The sequence below is a fragment of the Notolabrus celidotus genome, chromosome 14 (assembly GCF_009762535.1).
Source record: "Notolabrus celidotus isolate fNotCel1 chromosome 14, fNotCel1.pri, whole genome shotgun sequence".
Lineage (NCBI taxonomy): Eukaryota > Metazoa > Chordata > Actinopteri > Labriformes > Labridae > Notolabrus > Notolabrus celidotus.
This window is the reverse complement of record NC_048285.1, coordinates 24424049-24441167: the sequence shown is the minus strand read 5'-3', so window position 1 is coordinate 24441167 and position 17119 is coordinate 24424049. Positions and strand designations below refer to the sequence as shown.

At 42.7% G+C, this 17119-nt stretch overlaps 1 protein-coding gene across 17 annotated transcripts in view; it reads right to left on the bottom strand.

The window, feature by feature from the left end:
• The window catches only part of synrg (synergin, gamma), a 43254-nt gene that overhangs the window by 20376 nt on the left and 5759 nt on the right, over positions 1-17119 (bottom strand). For 4 of the 17 annotated variants that reach the window (XM_034700647.1, XM_034700653.1, XM_034700651.1 and 1 more), the window contains exons 3-15: positions 16175-16311; positions 15582-15709; positions 15064-15169; positions 14856-14967; positions 13482-13895; positions 11202-11480; positions 9949-10029; positions 9640-9836; positions 8444-8695; positions 8227-8366; positions 6048-6172; positions 5036-5098; positions 1106-2068 (exon numbers count right to left, since the gene is read on the bottom strand). In XM_034700647.1, the coding sequence (XP_034556538.1) occupies positions 1106-2068; positions 5036-5098; positions 6048-6172; positions 8227-8366; positions 8444-8695; positions 9640-9836; positions 9949-10029; positions 11202-11480; positions 13482-13895; positions 14856-14967; positions 15064-15169; positions 15582-15709; positions 16175-16311 (2997 nt within the window). The remainder of the gene's footprint in view (positions 1-1105; positions 2069-5035; positions 5099-6047; positions 6173-8226; positions 8367-8443; positions 8696-9639; positions 9837-9948; positions 10030-11201; positions 11481-13481; positions 13896-14855; positions 14968-15063; positions 15170-15581; positions 15710-16174; positions 16312-17119) is intronic. The other 13 variants (XM_034700655.1, XM_034700658.1, XM_034700657.1 and 10 more) reach the window with 5 other exon arrangements.

Here is a 17119-nt window from a genome sequence, read left to right as displayed (position 1 = left end):
GAGGAGCTAGTACATCAAATAATTGACATTTCTCCTGAGAAAATAAATTAAATAGTTAATAAATAGTTGGCCTTTTTGTCGCTGCCAATTCACTAATCAATTACCCAGCTCACGACAAGAAAAAGAGGCTGCAGGTAAACATTATGTGAGAGAGGTAGGGGAAGAAAAGCGAGAAGCTTTCACAGAGAAATCTCATAATTAGATAATTAGATGGCCTTTTGACTGAAATAATACTGCACAGTTAGTTTGAGATACTGCAGGGTAACACAAACGCATCACATTCACACAATCGGGCTGGACGATGTGCCGAACATCTCAACTGCTTTTGTGGCTTCATATCAAAATAGCTTGTTCCTGGTTGTGCATGCAAAATCTCCTATATATATCGATATCTCTCATTTTCATCTGATGAAAGTTATATTATCTTTAATGCACAAACCAAATGTCAAAGTTTAAAATGTGAACGGCAACTGGAAGATTGTGCATTTGTCTGACTGTCTATTGTGCAGAAACAAGAGGGTCATAACTGTACACAATCCTCCTGTCCTCATTTGTATTCTTAACCATTCTGTGAGCGTTGAACGACATGTCAACAACGCACACACAGATTTCAACCTGCGGAGCTACACTGAAGTGCAATTTCTGCTGCTGCGATGGAAACAACGAACAGTGTGAGCTTATCTAAACCAAGACTGCCGACACATCACGACCAGACACCCATCATCATTTAAAGATAAACACAGGTATGGGCCGAGCTTTCCATCATAGACATAATAACGTATGAAGAGAGGGATGAGGCTGAGTAAGGACATAAAAAGAGATTGAGAGAGGCTGGGATAAAGGGATGTAAATAAATACATGAATAAATATTTAAATAAATAGGATGAGATGATTGATGAAATGTAGAATGACAGATGTGATGTGTCTAATCTGATATGTTATTCATAAAGTGTTATATCTGTTTGTAGATTCAATTAAATAACGACCTCGCCCTTTGACCTCTTGTTTAGTGTTTAGCTTTGGCCACAGCTGGCCCTTGAAATAATACTGTGTGTGACTGGACGAGAGGGGGAACCTCACCAGAGCAATCGCACTAGTTCCTCACCTGTAGCGGGGGGCTGGTGGGCCGAGAGACCCGGCAAATCCAGAGAGCTGTCCGACATCACATGCTTCAGGTCCCCACCCATGTCCGACAGCTTCATGTCCAGCTGCACTGAGAGAGCGTCCTCAGAGTCATCCTTTCCTACGCTGCTCCCCCCGATGGACGGGAGGTCCAGGGACTTGACGGAGGTGGAGTCCTCTTTGCCCTGTTTAAAGGCTGACACCTTGTCCACCAAAGTCTTTTCTGAAGCCCCGAGTGCTGTGCAGAACTTTGAGGACTGAAAGTCGGCAAAGTCATCTGTATCGCTCTTAAGAGAAGAGAAAGATCCGCCGCCGCTCTCTTTAGTGTCGTCGTAGGCCAATCCCCCCTCCAGAGACAGCTGTTTGAATACGTCATACTTGTCTGAGCTCTGCTGAGGCCGCTGCTGAGTCGAGGTCTCCCCTTGGACCCCCACACTGCTTTCGCCTTTAGGCTCCCCGCCAGAGCTGCCAAACGCCATGAAGTCTGCAAAGTCATCCTGAGGGGCCGCCACAGCTCCGCCTGCTGCGGGCGCCTGAGCAGCATCAGAAGAGGAGCCAAAAAGAGCAAAGTCACCAAAATCATCTGTTCCTCCCCCTGGAGGTTTAGCTCCACCTGGTAGGAGAACTAAAGAGGGGGGCACAGACACTGAGGGGAATGTGGTGGGTTTTGTCTCAGAGGGGGCAGGGACAGTGGGAGCTATAGAAGAGAAAAGGTCCAGGTCGGCCATGTTAAGAGGATTTTTGGTCTGAGATAGAGACACTGCTGGCTGCTGCTGCTGCTGTGGGAGCTGTTGTAGAGACTGAGAGTTTGGGAAAGCAGAAGGAAAGGCAGGTTGAAAGATCTTGGCCTGTTCTGAGGGGTCTAGTGGAGAGACGCTGTCGGCGGTTTTAAAGTCTGTGAAGCCATCATCAGCGCTGACAGACTTGAAATCTGCAAATCCTTCCCCTGCGAACAAAGGAGAACAATTTGCGATAATTAATAAATATTTAACACAACGGAGACATGATGAGAAATCGACTTGTGACAATAACGCCTCAGCTGTACCCCAACAGCTCTGTCTGTTTTGGTCCTACAAGGAAAGAAGCACAAGGATGAACTTTAGCTGTCTCACATCATAAACTGTTGACCCAGGAGTGTCCAAAGAACAGCACACATCACTGCACAAAAATAAAAGCTCAAACATGGAGACACACACTAAAGCACTGATCTGATCTGTTCAAACTAGAACAGAAACAACAGAAGAAGAAGTTCCTTAGTCTATTTTTCTGACAATGATTTGTCATTTCAAAGATAGACTCCGAGTGAGGTAGCAGGAGCTCCATCTGCTAATTCAGTGCAATAATTTTAAATATTGGTGAGGTATAGTTTGAATTAGATGTGAATCAGCTGGTTTGGAGAAGCCAGGGATTACTTTTGTAGGCAGTCTTGAAAAAACAGCAGTAAAGGGAAATGAAAAAAGACATTCAAGTGAGAATTTACAACCTAAGGTTCCCTTTCCACTAACGCCTTTTTTTGTGCTGGCATCGCCTATTTTCGATCCAGCGTTTCAAGCCTTCAGCGAACAAATGCTCTCAAGCGTCAGCTGATTTCTGTCTCAGCGCTGCTCTTGGAACACAACGCGCTCATCAATGACACTTTTTGATCCCTGACCAATCAGAATCAAGAGAAGGCGGGGCTTCTGATATCAACACAGTAATGGCGGAAGTCTGTACGGAGGGGAAAAGTTACAACACTCGTGTTTTCGAGTCTAGTGCTGCCTGTAATGCTACAACACAATTTATATCTATAGTTTTAACAGTTTCTTGTTGAGCCATTGCACGAAAATAATTATGAGGCATACAGAGTGTTTTAAAACAGACCTAACGGTGACTACTAGGAAGCCGAAGTATCTGGCCTGCTCCGATACGTCGGCGCGGTCGCCATATTGAATGTGGCAGGTCTGCCGTGTCTACTAATACAAGTAGATGTGAAAACTGGGTTTTATGAACAAAATAAATGTTCCGTTGCATTTAACTCACAATAAAGGATTACAATTAATGTAAGTACAAAAAAAGACAATTATATAGAAAAAAAAACGTACAAAGTCTGTTTATTAAATTAATAAAAGGCTACAGCTGGCAGTGAGTCTACTTTTTAGCAGTGGCATGATAGATAAGCTACATTACAGAAATTATAGACATTTTTTAATTGTATAAAATATTATTTCTTGAAAAATAAAGTGCAGTAGTTACTGCCCATCATATTACTGTTTCACTTTGATCACTTCACTCATTTTTATCACATTACTCACCCAGTATTAGTCTACTTCCATACAGCTCTGTTGACTAGTTTGATCACCTTTATCCACAGCCTGCTTCAAATATTTAATAATCATTCTAATTTCATATTTTCAGCCTGTTCCTGCGTTTCGTTTTCATACCACTGCTCTGAGGCCTTTAAATGCCCACACTGAGGAATATGTTTATTTGAATTAAATTGTGTTAAGATCAGTTGTCCATATATTATGTTTTAGATCACGTGAGGACAAAGTGCTTGAGACATTTTAACTGATTGAACAAGTGAAGGGATTTACTCTTTCAATTACAGGATGAAAGGACTGTTATAATTAACACTAAACACATGAAAGTAATTCAAAATCTAAGATGACTTTATTTATACTGACCTTTTTTTATGAGACAGCTACTGTATGTGAAATAAAATCACATGACTTTTAGAAGAATGAGTCACTTTTATTTACATTCTATGGTCACAGTACGTTTAACAGGTGTCCCAGTGTTCATCACTGATTAAGCATAACAGTGAAGGAGTTTTTAAAAGTTAATGTTAAGGCTGTGGAGACTTCTACAATACATTTGTTGTGATATTTGGAAAGCTCTGCTAATGGTAATAAGTCAAATTTACACTGTTGTGGTCATATAACAACAATAGGGAGGTATGTTTCTATGTGTGTGCGCTCATCTTTACAGATTGCCACCTTCAACATGGCGGCGACGTTGACGTACTACTCAGCCAGGCAATGCGGCGTTTACGTATATATATCTATGCCTGGGACAACTTTCATAACCTAGCAACAGTAAACGTTTGTGAAACGCCCTTAGTGGACACGACACAACCTTTCAGTTAAAGTTAGGTTTACAGGAACATGTGTTTTAAAAATGGAAACTAACTGTATTGAATGAGATGGACATTTTTTTTGCGATGAAAAAATGTCTAACACCATCATAAAAATAGAGCAACATAAACATGTCTGTAACAGAATATTTTGGACTCCGTTATTTTGAAACACCCACACAGAAAACTCACTCAGAAATAAAAGTAAGATTTTTGAGTTTCATCCGGTTGTTAATCCGCTGTTGCATTATATATTATATGCAAGGACTGAAACAGAATCTGTTCACACTGTCGGTGTATGCGAAGGAGAAGAGAAGACTAATGGGCTCATTAAGGAGATGGAGCCTGACAATGCCAAGGAAAGGTCACCGCAAAAGCATGACTTACTGGAGTTGTAAGAGCGGTCCCCGTCGGAAACTGTTCTAATGAAACAGGGACGGGAAACATGCGCATCAACACTGTGGGCTTACCAAACAAGATACACAGCAAACATGGAAAAATGGTAATATGGCCTGAGAGCTTGAAATATGTAACACTGTTATATAGGAGCGAATACAACTCTAAAGCTCTCCTCTCATGCAAGAGACTTGTTTTTTAAGGAGGCTGTGATATTGTTCTTTAAGGTCCTTTTGCAAACCATCTGAAGTCTATGGTGTCGTCTTTGTGGTTTGACATAAAGGTTTAAGAGACTGGCTATAAGGATTAAAATTAAAATAAACAATACATGTGCTTCTATAATTATACAAGTGTGTGTTTGTGTGAAACGAAGCAGTGTTAAAAAAGTCTGGTTGAGTTTCTTACCGACTGTTTTTTTGTCAGCTGGTTGCTCAAGCTGTCTGAACACGCTGTATTTGTCTCCAGAATCTGGATAAGAAAAAGAAGAATGGGTTTACTACAAGTAGGAATTACATCACACTTCACAGGCAGGCGGGTGTTGCTTTAATGCGAACTCTGAAACTCTGCAGACTGCGGGCAAATCGGATTTGTTTCTCAAATCAGATTTTAAAGACAGACTGTCGGCATTCATTCTTATTTGCAGGTGATGTAATCGCATTTGTGTCTCCAGACGTCAACGGCCTATCTGCATGGGTTGTTGAGGTATACCGGCGTCAGTGGCTTTGTATGCTGGTGACGAGGAAGCATAAGAAAAGAAGACCTATAATCTCATCCTCCTACCAAACGAGGAGCCTAAGCGTGGTACAGAAGGCCTTCACTGCAGAGGACAAACTCTGTGAAGACGGAGGTTGGAGCTAGTGCTGCTCAGAAGGTTTGATTTGTTACACGTTTGTCAGTCTTGAATTAGCATTGTTGTGTTGTCAGGTTGTCTTTTACATCACTCGCAGAGCTCACAAACTAGATTTAAGAGGCTGAAGAAATTCAATAGGAACCAAATCTATAAACCATCTCCAAAGCTCGCTTTTTTTCAGGCCACGTTACCTTACATCAATCTGGATAAAATCTAGATGTGTCAAAAATAATCTAAGCTGGCAGTGTGAGCAATGAGGCGAACAGTTCCAGGACAAAATGAAGGTTTCTAAGAAGTTTAAACATTTCATAGGACTGTAGGTGCCACGTTTAAAGCTGCTTTGGAAATATTTTTCCATGCATTACAATTTAAGCAGACTTACAGTTGCACCAGATGAATTCCAAAAGCAGTAAGAAAAGAACTGAAGGTGTAAAGATTATATTTTCTCTCCCTAACCTGCTTCTACAATCATCAGCTTCCAAGGATTTTACCTGTCAGGAGCATTTCATGGAGAGAGGATAATGCTTCGTAACATATTGTGCACACTGTGTGAGGTGTAGAAGGTACCTGAGGCAGGGGGTGTAGGCTCTGCAGGCGGATCCACAGACAGCTGCTTGAACACGGCGTACTTATCAGAGGCCGAGACGGAGGCGGAGGAGGAACCAGACACAGGAGTCAGCATGGCGGGAGCGCTGCAGGGACACAAGAGTGAGGCTTAAGGAAGAGTGAGGTTTATCCTGATTATTCTGCATGAGATGATTGATCATGTGCTAAGGTAACTAAAACCTTAACATTGAGAGTCTTTCTGTGTAAAGGTTTGAAAAAAAGACGGATGCAAAGAGGACTACAAAGCTGAGTCACATCACTACTGGATGACCATTATATGCAGATACTTTCTGCTTTACAAATTGCATCTTGTTTAATCGTGAAATATGTTACCATGCACAACCAAAGACTCCTGAAAGTAACTGGTCCTGGCAAAAAAAAAAAGGTTAACACATTATCTTTACTTATTACCCAGGGATTCTGGTTTAGTCAAAACCCAATAACAACAGCAATTATCTCTCAATAGTAATTATGCCACCAGAGACAACCAGATCGCACACATTATGTCAAACAATCCACAAAGGAGAGTCTGGCACATCTAACCTCTGCTTGTTGACACTGTCGCAAAAATATTAGGTACCCTTAGCATCAAATTGGCAAACGTGGCAAAAAAGTTAGCTTGCGTTAGCATTTTAAATCTAGCTGTAGGCTAAACAGCATGGAGGATATCTTAAATAATAGATCCTGTTCTGGTGAGTGTTGTGGTTAAGTTGCCAGTTGCTAAAAAGAAACTTAAATTATGAGTAATAGTGATTGTAGCAACAATGTAAATTTTGGGGTTTACGTTTAAAGATAAGTCATCTGCAAAGCCCTGAGAAGGAAAGCTGAACAAAGACAGAAACCTCAATATTTATTATCCCCAGTTAACTTTGTCTAACTTTGTCGTCACCACCAATAGAAATGTTCAGTTTGATGTATTTATAAAAACAAGCAGGCTAATGTTTACTGATCTGAATTGAAACATTCAGTTAAATGTTAATTTGCACATCAGCTGATAAGACTGTTCATTGAAGTTCTAAACATAATTAATTTTTAATGATCTTCAAATCAATATTTTGTGTCAACTTCTTTAAGGCTTTAGTTTGTAGCCCGGTAATAAGCATGATAATGTACAGTCAGTCAGTGATTATGCAAATTGGAATCTTAACAGGGTAAGAAGGACCCAAATGTGGAGCGGTCTTATCTACATTAAGCCTTAGGAAACAACCTATAAGTCTTTTACACGTCAATGTGGTTCATGAGCAAACTACACAATACGCTCAAAAGTTGAAATAAAAACACCCCAGTGAAATACAACATAGAAGTATACAGGCCTTATTTAACTTTGCAGGAGCAGCAGATCCGATGACATACAAGACAGGAAATCATTCTGCTGACTTCCAGTGAAGTTCTATCAAAGCCCTTTCTTTGAAAAACATCCGACTGTAAAGTGCGCCTGCCGATTCAGGCTGGCAACCATACATGAGCTTTTCAGCCATTCATTTAATTATACAGAGATCTTAGACCGTGGGGGATTTTTTGCTGCAGAGCGAACAGTCAGGAGTGGATGTTTTCAGGGCAGGAATAGGAGAGAATTATTAAAGGCCTTTTGCCTTTTAGATGTGAGATACTTGTGTTTGGATTTTCTTTGTATTTCAACGGGATAATTGCCTTTCAGCTTCCTCCCCGTGAAAGAACACTCGCTCCACATGGGGTTGGGAAGTAATATGAAGAAATGAGCTTATCTAGTGTCCGCTGAAAAGAATTCATTAAGAGATGACCCAAGCTCATTGTTATTCTGGGGAGGTTGTGAGGAGATATTAGGACGGTGTGTCTGAATCTATAGTTTCAAAGAGAGACAATGAAAGACAAAAACGGAATGCAAAATAACTGGGCTATAAATAACCAAACAGGGATGAATATTAGAGCCTTAATCACAGCAAACATTTCCTCTGAAAGATGGAACTAGTTAGAGAGCAAAGGAGATGAAAATAATGAGGAAGAGAGAAGATAAAGAGCCAGCGAAAATCACCTCACATAACTTCTAGGTTTTAAGACCACACTAATTATCCAAGCTAGATGGGGAACCATATTTTACTCTATTTAATTTAAAAGAAGAAGAAACTGTTAATGCCGTCTCAGCATTGTCTCTGCTTTGTACCTGTTTTGATGCTGAGGTGCGATGGTGGCGGGGAAGTTTGCACCTGAATCCCCCTTAAACTCATTGAAAGCCGGGTCCCCTCCTCCTGCTTTTGGGGCCTCCTGAAAATCCTGGAAGTCATCGTCGTCTGTTTTGTTGACCTAAACCAACAACATGTTAGTGAGAGTGAATTATGATCAACTGGAGTGACATACAGAACTGAAGGTGGGCTTTCTACCTGTGCTGGAGGGAAACTGGCGATGAAACTAGTGTTTTTGGGCGCTTGAGTCGGAGCTGCAGGCGTCATGGCCATGACTGGTGGTGGTGGTGCTGGTGTGGGCATTGCCATGGAGACAGGGGGCTGGGTCATCATGGGCTGCTGGTGCTGGGGCATGACGGGGGCCATGGCCATAGCCAAGGCCGGCAGGTTGGGCACGGGTGGAGAGGGGAACTGACTGAGGATTTCTACGTTCATTGCCGGGAGGCCGTTCTGAAACAACATACAACAGATTGAATGGACATCACATGTGGGATCTGCCTCTGCAAGCAAAGCCTGAAATATTTTAGCTTTTATTTCTTCACCAAAGCAACATTGCTTTTAATATTTTAGGTTTGTTCAGCATGGATCCCCTTGCTGCAAGCAATACTTACACGCAAACCGAATGTGTAATCTGCTGCTGAAAAAAGTATGTGACTAAAAAATGAGCTACTCCTGTTTGAGTAACCTTTGCAAAGTCGACCTCGCTGTTGTAAGACCCCATGGCCTTTAATAAGTCTGTCTTGTGCCTGTGATATATTTTTTAAGTAAGGCTAGGAGCGACAGACAGACAGAGCGAGGAAGATGTAAGTATTGAGAGAGAAACACACACATATGGTTGGTTCTGATATTCAAGCTACAAAGGCATGTTCTGAATGTTTATCATTCTATGCCAGCTTGTAATAACCAAAGAAAAAAATACAGACTGGATGTTTGCATGTAAATCATTCAAGTTCCTTTAGCACAGATGTCACAGGCAGACTGAAACCTTTCCCGCTCACATGAGAATGTAGCTTGTTGTGTCTGTTTTAAGCCTGGTGAAGATTTACACCACCAAAGGTATCTTATTATTCTTTGCAGGGAAGCGGTGGCACCCCTTGTTCCGTGAGCTGCCTGCAGATTTGCATCCTCCCAGGGGTGGTGGTGGTGACAGGCCCGGGCTAAGGATGATAAGAAGCCTCCTGCCAAACCTCGGCTGACGGGGACTGAGACATGTATGCGGCTTACAATGCCTTCGCAAGCCCCTGGCTGGTTCGAAGCGCTGCCTCTGTCTCTCTATTTCTAGCTGAGCCTCTCTGATTGCAGCGTGGAGTTTATGGCGAGACTCTGCAGCAGCCGGGAGGGATGATTAGTGAAGTCATTCTAAGTGGATAATTTGTCTTGACTCCGGTGTTTACCTGCGCCACACCAATTAGTGCAAGTACAGTGTAGAGCTCCTCCTTGGTCAGCATGCCAGGTGTTGTGCGGTTGGCGGACGCCCAGATCTGCCCCAGAGCTTCTCTTGGAAGACCTGACGACATCAGGATGGGGTAAAGCTTGGCTGTGTCTATCCCTGCCGGCGTCATGGTGAATTCAAAAACTTTCTTGAACATTTCTATGGAAAGAAAAACAGGAAGGTAAATACAGAGCTGTGCTAAAAACAGGAGAACTGTAAAAGAGGATTATCTGAAACATGGTATTGGATGTGTCCGTGTGCAAATGTTTACCTGGGACGAGGCTGTCGTTGTAAATCCAGGCGGGCAGCATGGGCTGGATGTGCTCTTGTTGTGGGTAAACGCCAACACCTGCTGCCACATGCAGACAAACAAACACACACCAAACAAACACAGCATGAGCGCTTCTAGCCAAAGACTTATCCAGGCTTACGATTTGCCAAACCCCTTGGCAGCTGAGCCCTGCTGGTATCACACTCAACAAAAATCATACACCTTATGTCTGGGAGGCTTGCTGCAGATATGACGCTCCCCTGCACTGAATCACAAGCGACGTGCTGCCACATCAGACATCCATAAATCAGTCTGTGTGTGAGCTTTCCAGCCAGTAGAGACTGCCGTGTGAAAAGAATACTGAGACTGTCATCTAGCTTCTGACACTGACCTAAATAAACTTCTCACAAACAAACATTTTAAGGAAAAGAGTTTACACTATCTGCTAGGCATCTGTTTACTCAAGCAGCCACTTTGCAGCTAATACTCCCTCCCATCAGTCTCAGGCAGTCAAATGAATCTTATTACAAATCTCCCTCTGGTCTGCATGATGAGCCTTTGTTTTTCCCTTGATGACACAGACAGCACGGACAGAGACAAACAGCAGCACAGAGTAGAAGCCCAGCGGCATGCACAATCAGCCTTGGATTATGTTTGGGCCCATGTGGCACTTGCCCTTCCATGCACATCCCTGTTAAACCAAAGCAGTCAGCATGCACCGGCAGTTGTTCTGAGAGGGTTGTTACACTGCGAGGGAGCAGAAGGTAGCTTATTGAGTCAGCAGGTACAACAGTCACAGTCCATTTTCTACTTTGTGTGCATAGAGCACCAACACGAGAGAGCGCCCCCCCTAATGAGATTTGGTCAGAAGTGACACAAGTTTGAAGCAGGCAGAAGTAAAAGCAGAGATTTGGCTTAGAGGAAGATGTAAAGACAGAGGATAAAGACGTCATTGTTCTGTGATGATCTCAAAGGTGAAGAAAATGTCAGCAGGATTTCAGAAAAGAGCACAAGAGCTACATACGGTGTGATGCCCGGAGCAGAATCAGGCAGAAATTCAACTATGACCCAAAAAAATATCAGAATTTTAAGCTGCTGCAGAAGTTACTGATTGATTTTGTCAGGGTAAGGAAGAGTGAAAAGTTTCCCCAGGACAGAAAGATGACCGCTGTCTTGATTTTCTTGTTAATACCGCAGCATAGCAGAGGAGAGAAGAAGATGCTTTAAGTCCAATAAACATTCACTTCTCTCACCACTGTCGCTACCGCTCAGAGGAGATGAGTCAGCAGCTGATGGTGGGGCGCTGGGTGCCGGCATCGGGGCCTCAGGTAGCTTTTCTTGGACGAAAACAGAACTCAAGTCCTGAGGGGCCTCAGCCCAGTTCCTGGCTTTAATGCTGGGCTGAAACTGGGTCGAGACTCTGGTTCTCGGACCCATTTTAGCCAAACTCTGCTTGGCCTTAAAGCTAACCTGGGCAGTCTTATCAGCAGTAAGATCACATGAGGAGAAAAGCTTCTCTTCCAGGGATGGGCCTGAGGGGGGTGAATGAGGGACAGGTTTCTTCATGATGAAATTGTTGTAAACACAGAAGTTCAAGAGACTTACATTTTTAATAAAATGTTTATAAATATGTTTCTATAGTAAGAAAGATATCTTAATTTAGATTCAAATCATGTTTGTTGTTTTAACATGGACATCAAAGGGGAATTTCCTGGGCCTTTGGAGCCAGCCTCAAGTGGACACTTGAAGAACTGCAGTTTTTAGAATTCCACATTGGCTTCACTTTTTAACAGGTTACCGCTTGGTAGAAATAAAATAAGAAATGGATCAATAAATCGATCTGGACGACTAAGCTGGACGATTGATGGGATTTTAAAATAATCTATATCATCTGATGCCTGCGCTCACGAGGCCGATTAAAAAAAATTAACAAGTAATCTCTACGGACACTGCAGGCAGCCTTGTCAGTGTTAATGTCCCCCAAAAATGCCACATCTTTCCCGTCCTACAGGACAGCATATCACATCTAAAACAGGTACTGGCTAGCGTTTAATATATATTCTGTTATGATGGATAGAATAATGCTGTTTAATATTACTTCTGGCTTAAATATCAGCCATGTTCTGAACTCTATAGCAAACACTAATGTATTTTTATTTCATGAGCTAATTAAAAATCCATCTGAAACATGTTACTAAACATGTTAACAACCCCTTGGCAGACCTGCTGTCCATTTATCAGCATCAGCATTGGTCGTTGAAAAACTGACATCCCTGGTTATTTGTTTGAGAAAACATTCAGTCATTTGTCTTAATTTCACAGGTTTGGCGTTCACTTTGAGAGGTCTACAGTTTGTGATCGACCTCCTGCATCACCAGACCACACTATCATCTCTTCGGTCCTCTACCCAGGATTTCTATGTGCACCTTGCGTATGTTTTATGTCTCTCTATTATGATCTCAAGTCTGCACGTCCCCAGCTTTTGAATAGTTTCCTAAAATGCTTGATTCTGTAAATTTGGTGTTTAAGCACCATGTGGGGTTTCTTGTCTCTCCTATAACTGTCCCATTTATATCATATCTGTGTTTTATCTCTCTTGTATTGCTTTTTTCCATTGAATGAATTTGGCTTGAAAGCCCTTCGTGACCAGTGTCTGTGAATAGTGCTTAATTTGTCTCTGAACACAATCTTAATTTTGCAGCTAATGTGATAGATGTGCCCTGAAGTGTGTCGCTATATCGCACAGTTTGTATTCTCTCTCATGTGAGTCAGATTGGGTCACAGTTCTGCCTTCACATAGTTTTCATTCTGCAATACACTTTTGTTTTTTTGAGTATAGCAATAATAATTTAGTAGTAATTGTCTAAAAAAAGAGAAAAATGTAAAAAAATTTATGATACTAAAATAAAAACTGAGTTCTTCCTCGTGGTAGTGATTGAAAGGCCTTCTAATCTGCTTATTCCAAATGCTTAACAACTAGGTCAGAAATGTCTCAGAGGATAGGGGATGACACTCAGTGGAGGGCTGGCACTGTTGCATCACCCTGGACAGAAGTTGATCTCTCTGTCCGTCTTTCATACACTACAGAGCTGTCACAGAGCAGCTGCTCAGCCCACAGACTAGACCACAGATGACACATGAGAGTGACGGGTCGATCAGTGCACAAACCATGCACAGGTTCAGAATCAATGATGGACAAGGACACGGCTACCATTTGGGTATAACCTGCAGGGTAATAGTCTCTTTCTTGTTCACTCTGCATCCACGTCTGCCTTGTTTGTAATGTGTGGCCACTTTAAAGGTTTTAGGTAATGAGGCCAGGCCATCTGTTGTGCTGGCTTCATGCTGTCACACTGCATCTCAGGCCAAAACCAACAGAAAAAAAAGTCATACCAGTCCAAATGTTTAGCATCAGCAACAAACGTGGCATTACAAGTTAAAAAATAAAACTCCAGATTCATTCAGGGAGTAAATGTTGAGTCTAAGTTAAGAGGATGAGAGGGGAAGTGGCAACAATGCAAAAGAAAAGTTACCTTGAAATGTAGATTGGGAGCTGGTGTTGACAGCAGAGTTTTGGGTGACAGTGGGAATGGACACAGAGGTAGGGAGGGAGGATGAGGATGAGGAGGAGGACAGACCTGCCCTCAGAGAAGGGGACGAAGGTTGGTTTTGGGTGTTGGAGGAAGCGTTTAAGGGACTCTGAACAAAGTCACTAAACTCGTCATCCTCCGCAGGAAAACCTGTCTTGAGGGCAGAGGACGAGGGCTGGACGGGTGGGTGAGAAGAGAAGCCGGAGGCTGAAGAAGCAGTGGAGGAGGAGGAGGAGGGTGGAGGAAAGGAGGCGGGGGCATCTACAGGCCCCTGAAAGTCACTAAACTCGTCATTGTCCTCGGACAATGCTGGGGGGAGGGAGTGAGTGGCGACAGACGGGTGTGATGGCGATGAGTCTGCAAAAATGAAGAAATAATGATGATGGCACAAAACATGACAGAAACAGAAAAACAGTGTAATGGAGAATGAGTTCAAGACGTAAAACTGTGAGAGTGGGATCCAGACTTTTCAGTGCAAGACCACAAACTGCAGCAACGCAACCAGAATGTCCACATGTGCAGAAAATATGAAGATTCATTGAAGTATTATTCAACTGAACTGGCTATTATCCATATTTCTAACAACCACCTCTGTATATGTGTTTGTTAGAGTAGACCTCAAAGCTGAGGGCTTGCTTTAGGGTCAGTGTTTGATTTGTCCCTCCTGGGCTGTAGATGTCACCTGCTCCCTTAGTAGATACAAAGGGCTCATTCCGAGATGACAGAATATCTGTGATGATGCACTAAAAAAACATATCAATGATTATTAAATCACATTTTTGCAGATATTTTCCCCCAAAACATGAATACTGGGAAGAGAGGCAACAAGTAGATGCTACTTCTGCTTTTTCACAAAGGTTGGAAACTTCTGTTCGCAAGCTTCAGGCAAAGGTTTCTGAAATGCATGACTTCAGTTTTTTGGATATGCACAGGAAAAGATAGAGTAAGGGAAAATAATAGCTCTAAGTCAGTGTAATGATCCATGTTTAACACTGAGGTTCATACACAGATAATGTGATGAACACAAATGTACAGACTGAGGCACTTCTAAAAAAGTGATGAATAATAAAGGCAGCTGTGGAGATGAGGTGACAGAGGGGAAACGTAATGTGATAAAAGAAAAAAATGGGTGTTACATATCATGTGCTCAGACAGAAAATCCTGGTCTGGCTGCCAGCTGTGCGTTCATCAGGCTGACCTGCCTCTAATCCAGCTATTATTGTCAGGCAGCGGCTTTTCAGCAGAGCGACACGGCTCAGATCAGCTGATGGAGAGGCACAACAGGGATTACATTTTAAACCTTTGGGGTGGAGGTACCTGGCTTCTTGGTCTGTGATGATGGAGTCGGGTGCATCTTAGCATCTCTGCTGAAGCCGTCCAGGTTGCCTTTGATTGCCTCTAAGGCGTCATCACGGCTCTTTTCTCCTGTCTGAGGACAGAACGATAGAAAATTGAGAGCCCGGTAGGTTACAAAGATGAGCCGGAGTGACGTTGAGAAATCATCAGGATGAGGAGAGAGACTCACCTTGGGTTTGACGCTGCTGAGTAACCTCAGCTTCTGCTTCTGCTCCTCAAACTGTCTTCTTTTCCTGTCCTCCTCCAGCATCTTCTGCTGCTGCTCCAGACGCTTTCTGAAAGCAAGACGACAGCAGATGCTTTAATATTCTTGAATATGGAGGACGTACTACTCAATAATCCAAATACAGTTTGATCAAACACAGTTATTAAAAGGCCTTAAGTATCAATATGGTTTAAAGTGTAAACAAGGCGTCTTTTTACTTGATTTTTACGAGATAACAAGGTGTGGAAGGGGCGCAGGTTCAGGTGTTGGTAACAGGTATAAAAAGTTTATAACTGAAGAGATAACAGAGCTGTCAGACAAATCTAGTGGATTAATTCCGTCTGATCTGGTCACTTTTTTCCTCTAAACTCTAACGTGGAGTCAGAACAGCTGCAGTTTTATACACGTGCAGATGTCAGCCTCACACTTGCACAAACACAAACACATAGCAGAACCATGGTGTGAGTATAGAGATGTCTTACTGGTGCTCCTCAGCCATTTGTTTCTGCATGTCAGCAGTGAATTGAGGTCCAGCTGGTCTCATCCCCATAAACTGTGGCTGACCCAGGAACTGCATCCCAGGGGTCTGCATGCCGATAGCCATCCCACCCTGTTAGTCAGAAAAACACACACACACACACACACACACACACACACACACACACACACACACACACACACACACACACACACACACACACACACACACACACACACACAGCAGCTCAGATGTCTCATTAGCAGTCCTGCTTAAACAACACCACAATTATTTGAAATTAAATGCTCAAACAGAGGGACAGCACTGTAATTCAGAATGATGTTAACGGACTTAAGTCTTGTTAAAATCACCAGGCGGCAATAAATCCCTGTTCATGTGCCGATGTTTAAAACAGTGTGATTAGATTTGATTTGGACACAAATGGGACCACAGGGAAATCTAAATCCTGGCCTTCCCTTGAATGGGAGCACTTACGTCGACACAGCAATGACTCAGTTGAGTGTATTTAGTTATAAAAGCCTATCAGTAAGTGGGTCATAACAAAATCAAACTTTGGAAACGTAAACACAAGCTCACCTGCATCGGCATGGCCCCCGGGGGCATCTGTCCCCCAAAGTTCATTCCCATCATGCCTTGCATGTTTGCCTGCATGACAGGAACCATGGGGAAGCCCTGCTGTTGCTGCTGCTGCTGTTGCTGCATGGGAACCATGCCTGCAAAAACAAAACAATATCAGGAGGGATTAGACGCATGAAGAAAAGTGTATTCAATTTCTCTTTTTGAAGCATTGCAGTCAGCACAATTTAAAATACACTGAAGAAAACTTAATACAAGTCTGGAGTTTAAAAAAAGGGCTCCAGAGTCTGGACATGATTCAATATTGCAAATCAATTTCGTGGACAGCTGGGAGAGGCGCGCGCTCAGCAACAACCAAATCTGTTTTTCTGGTGACGACTGTGACAGCTTGGAGCCAAACAAGAGGAGTGAGGAGAGGGAGAGAGAGTGTCTGTTTGTTTTCACAGATGCTGCGTGAGCTGACAGCCAGCTCCTCCTGGAGCCGCCAGATGATTCACTTTGTTAGAACTCAGCCTCGCTGAATAAGTGGCTTGTTTAGGTAGCTGCACACAATCTACTGTGCCTATAATGATGCAGCAAATGGGAGTCAACGGCCTAAATATGACAGGCGTGCACTGGAAAATGATACATCTGAGGCCGGCAATGCACTACTCTGGACATGAGAGACATAGATATTGCCTCTAATGTCTTGTGGTGACACTAAGTGAAAAGTATGATGTCTTTTTTATTCAAATTGCAAGATTTTTAAAGTCTCGTTACAAACATAATGCAGCAACATCAAGATGTTTAATGGCATTCTCACAGCTTTTATTCCCAATTCAAAAATAATGACATGGTGGAAGATTTCATCAATCAACAGGTCATCTTTATAATGCAACATCCTGTGTCAGTGATCTATTAATAAAATGTACCTTTAAAAAGACTGCTCTGACACACAGATCTGAA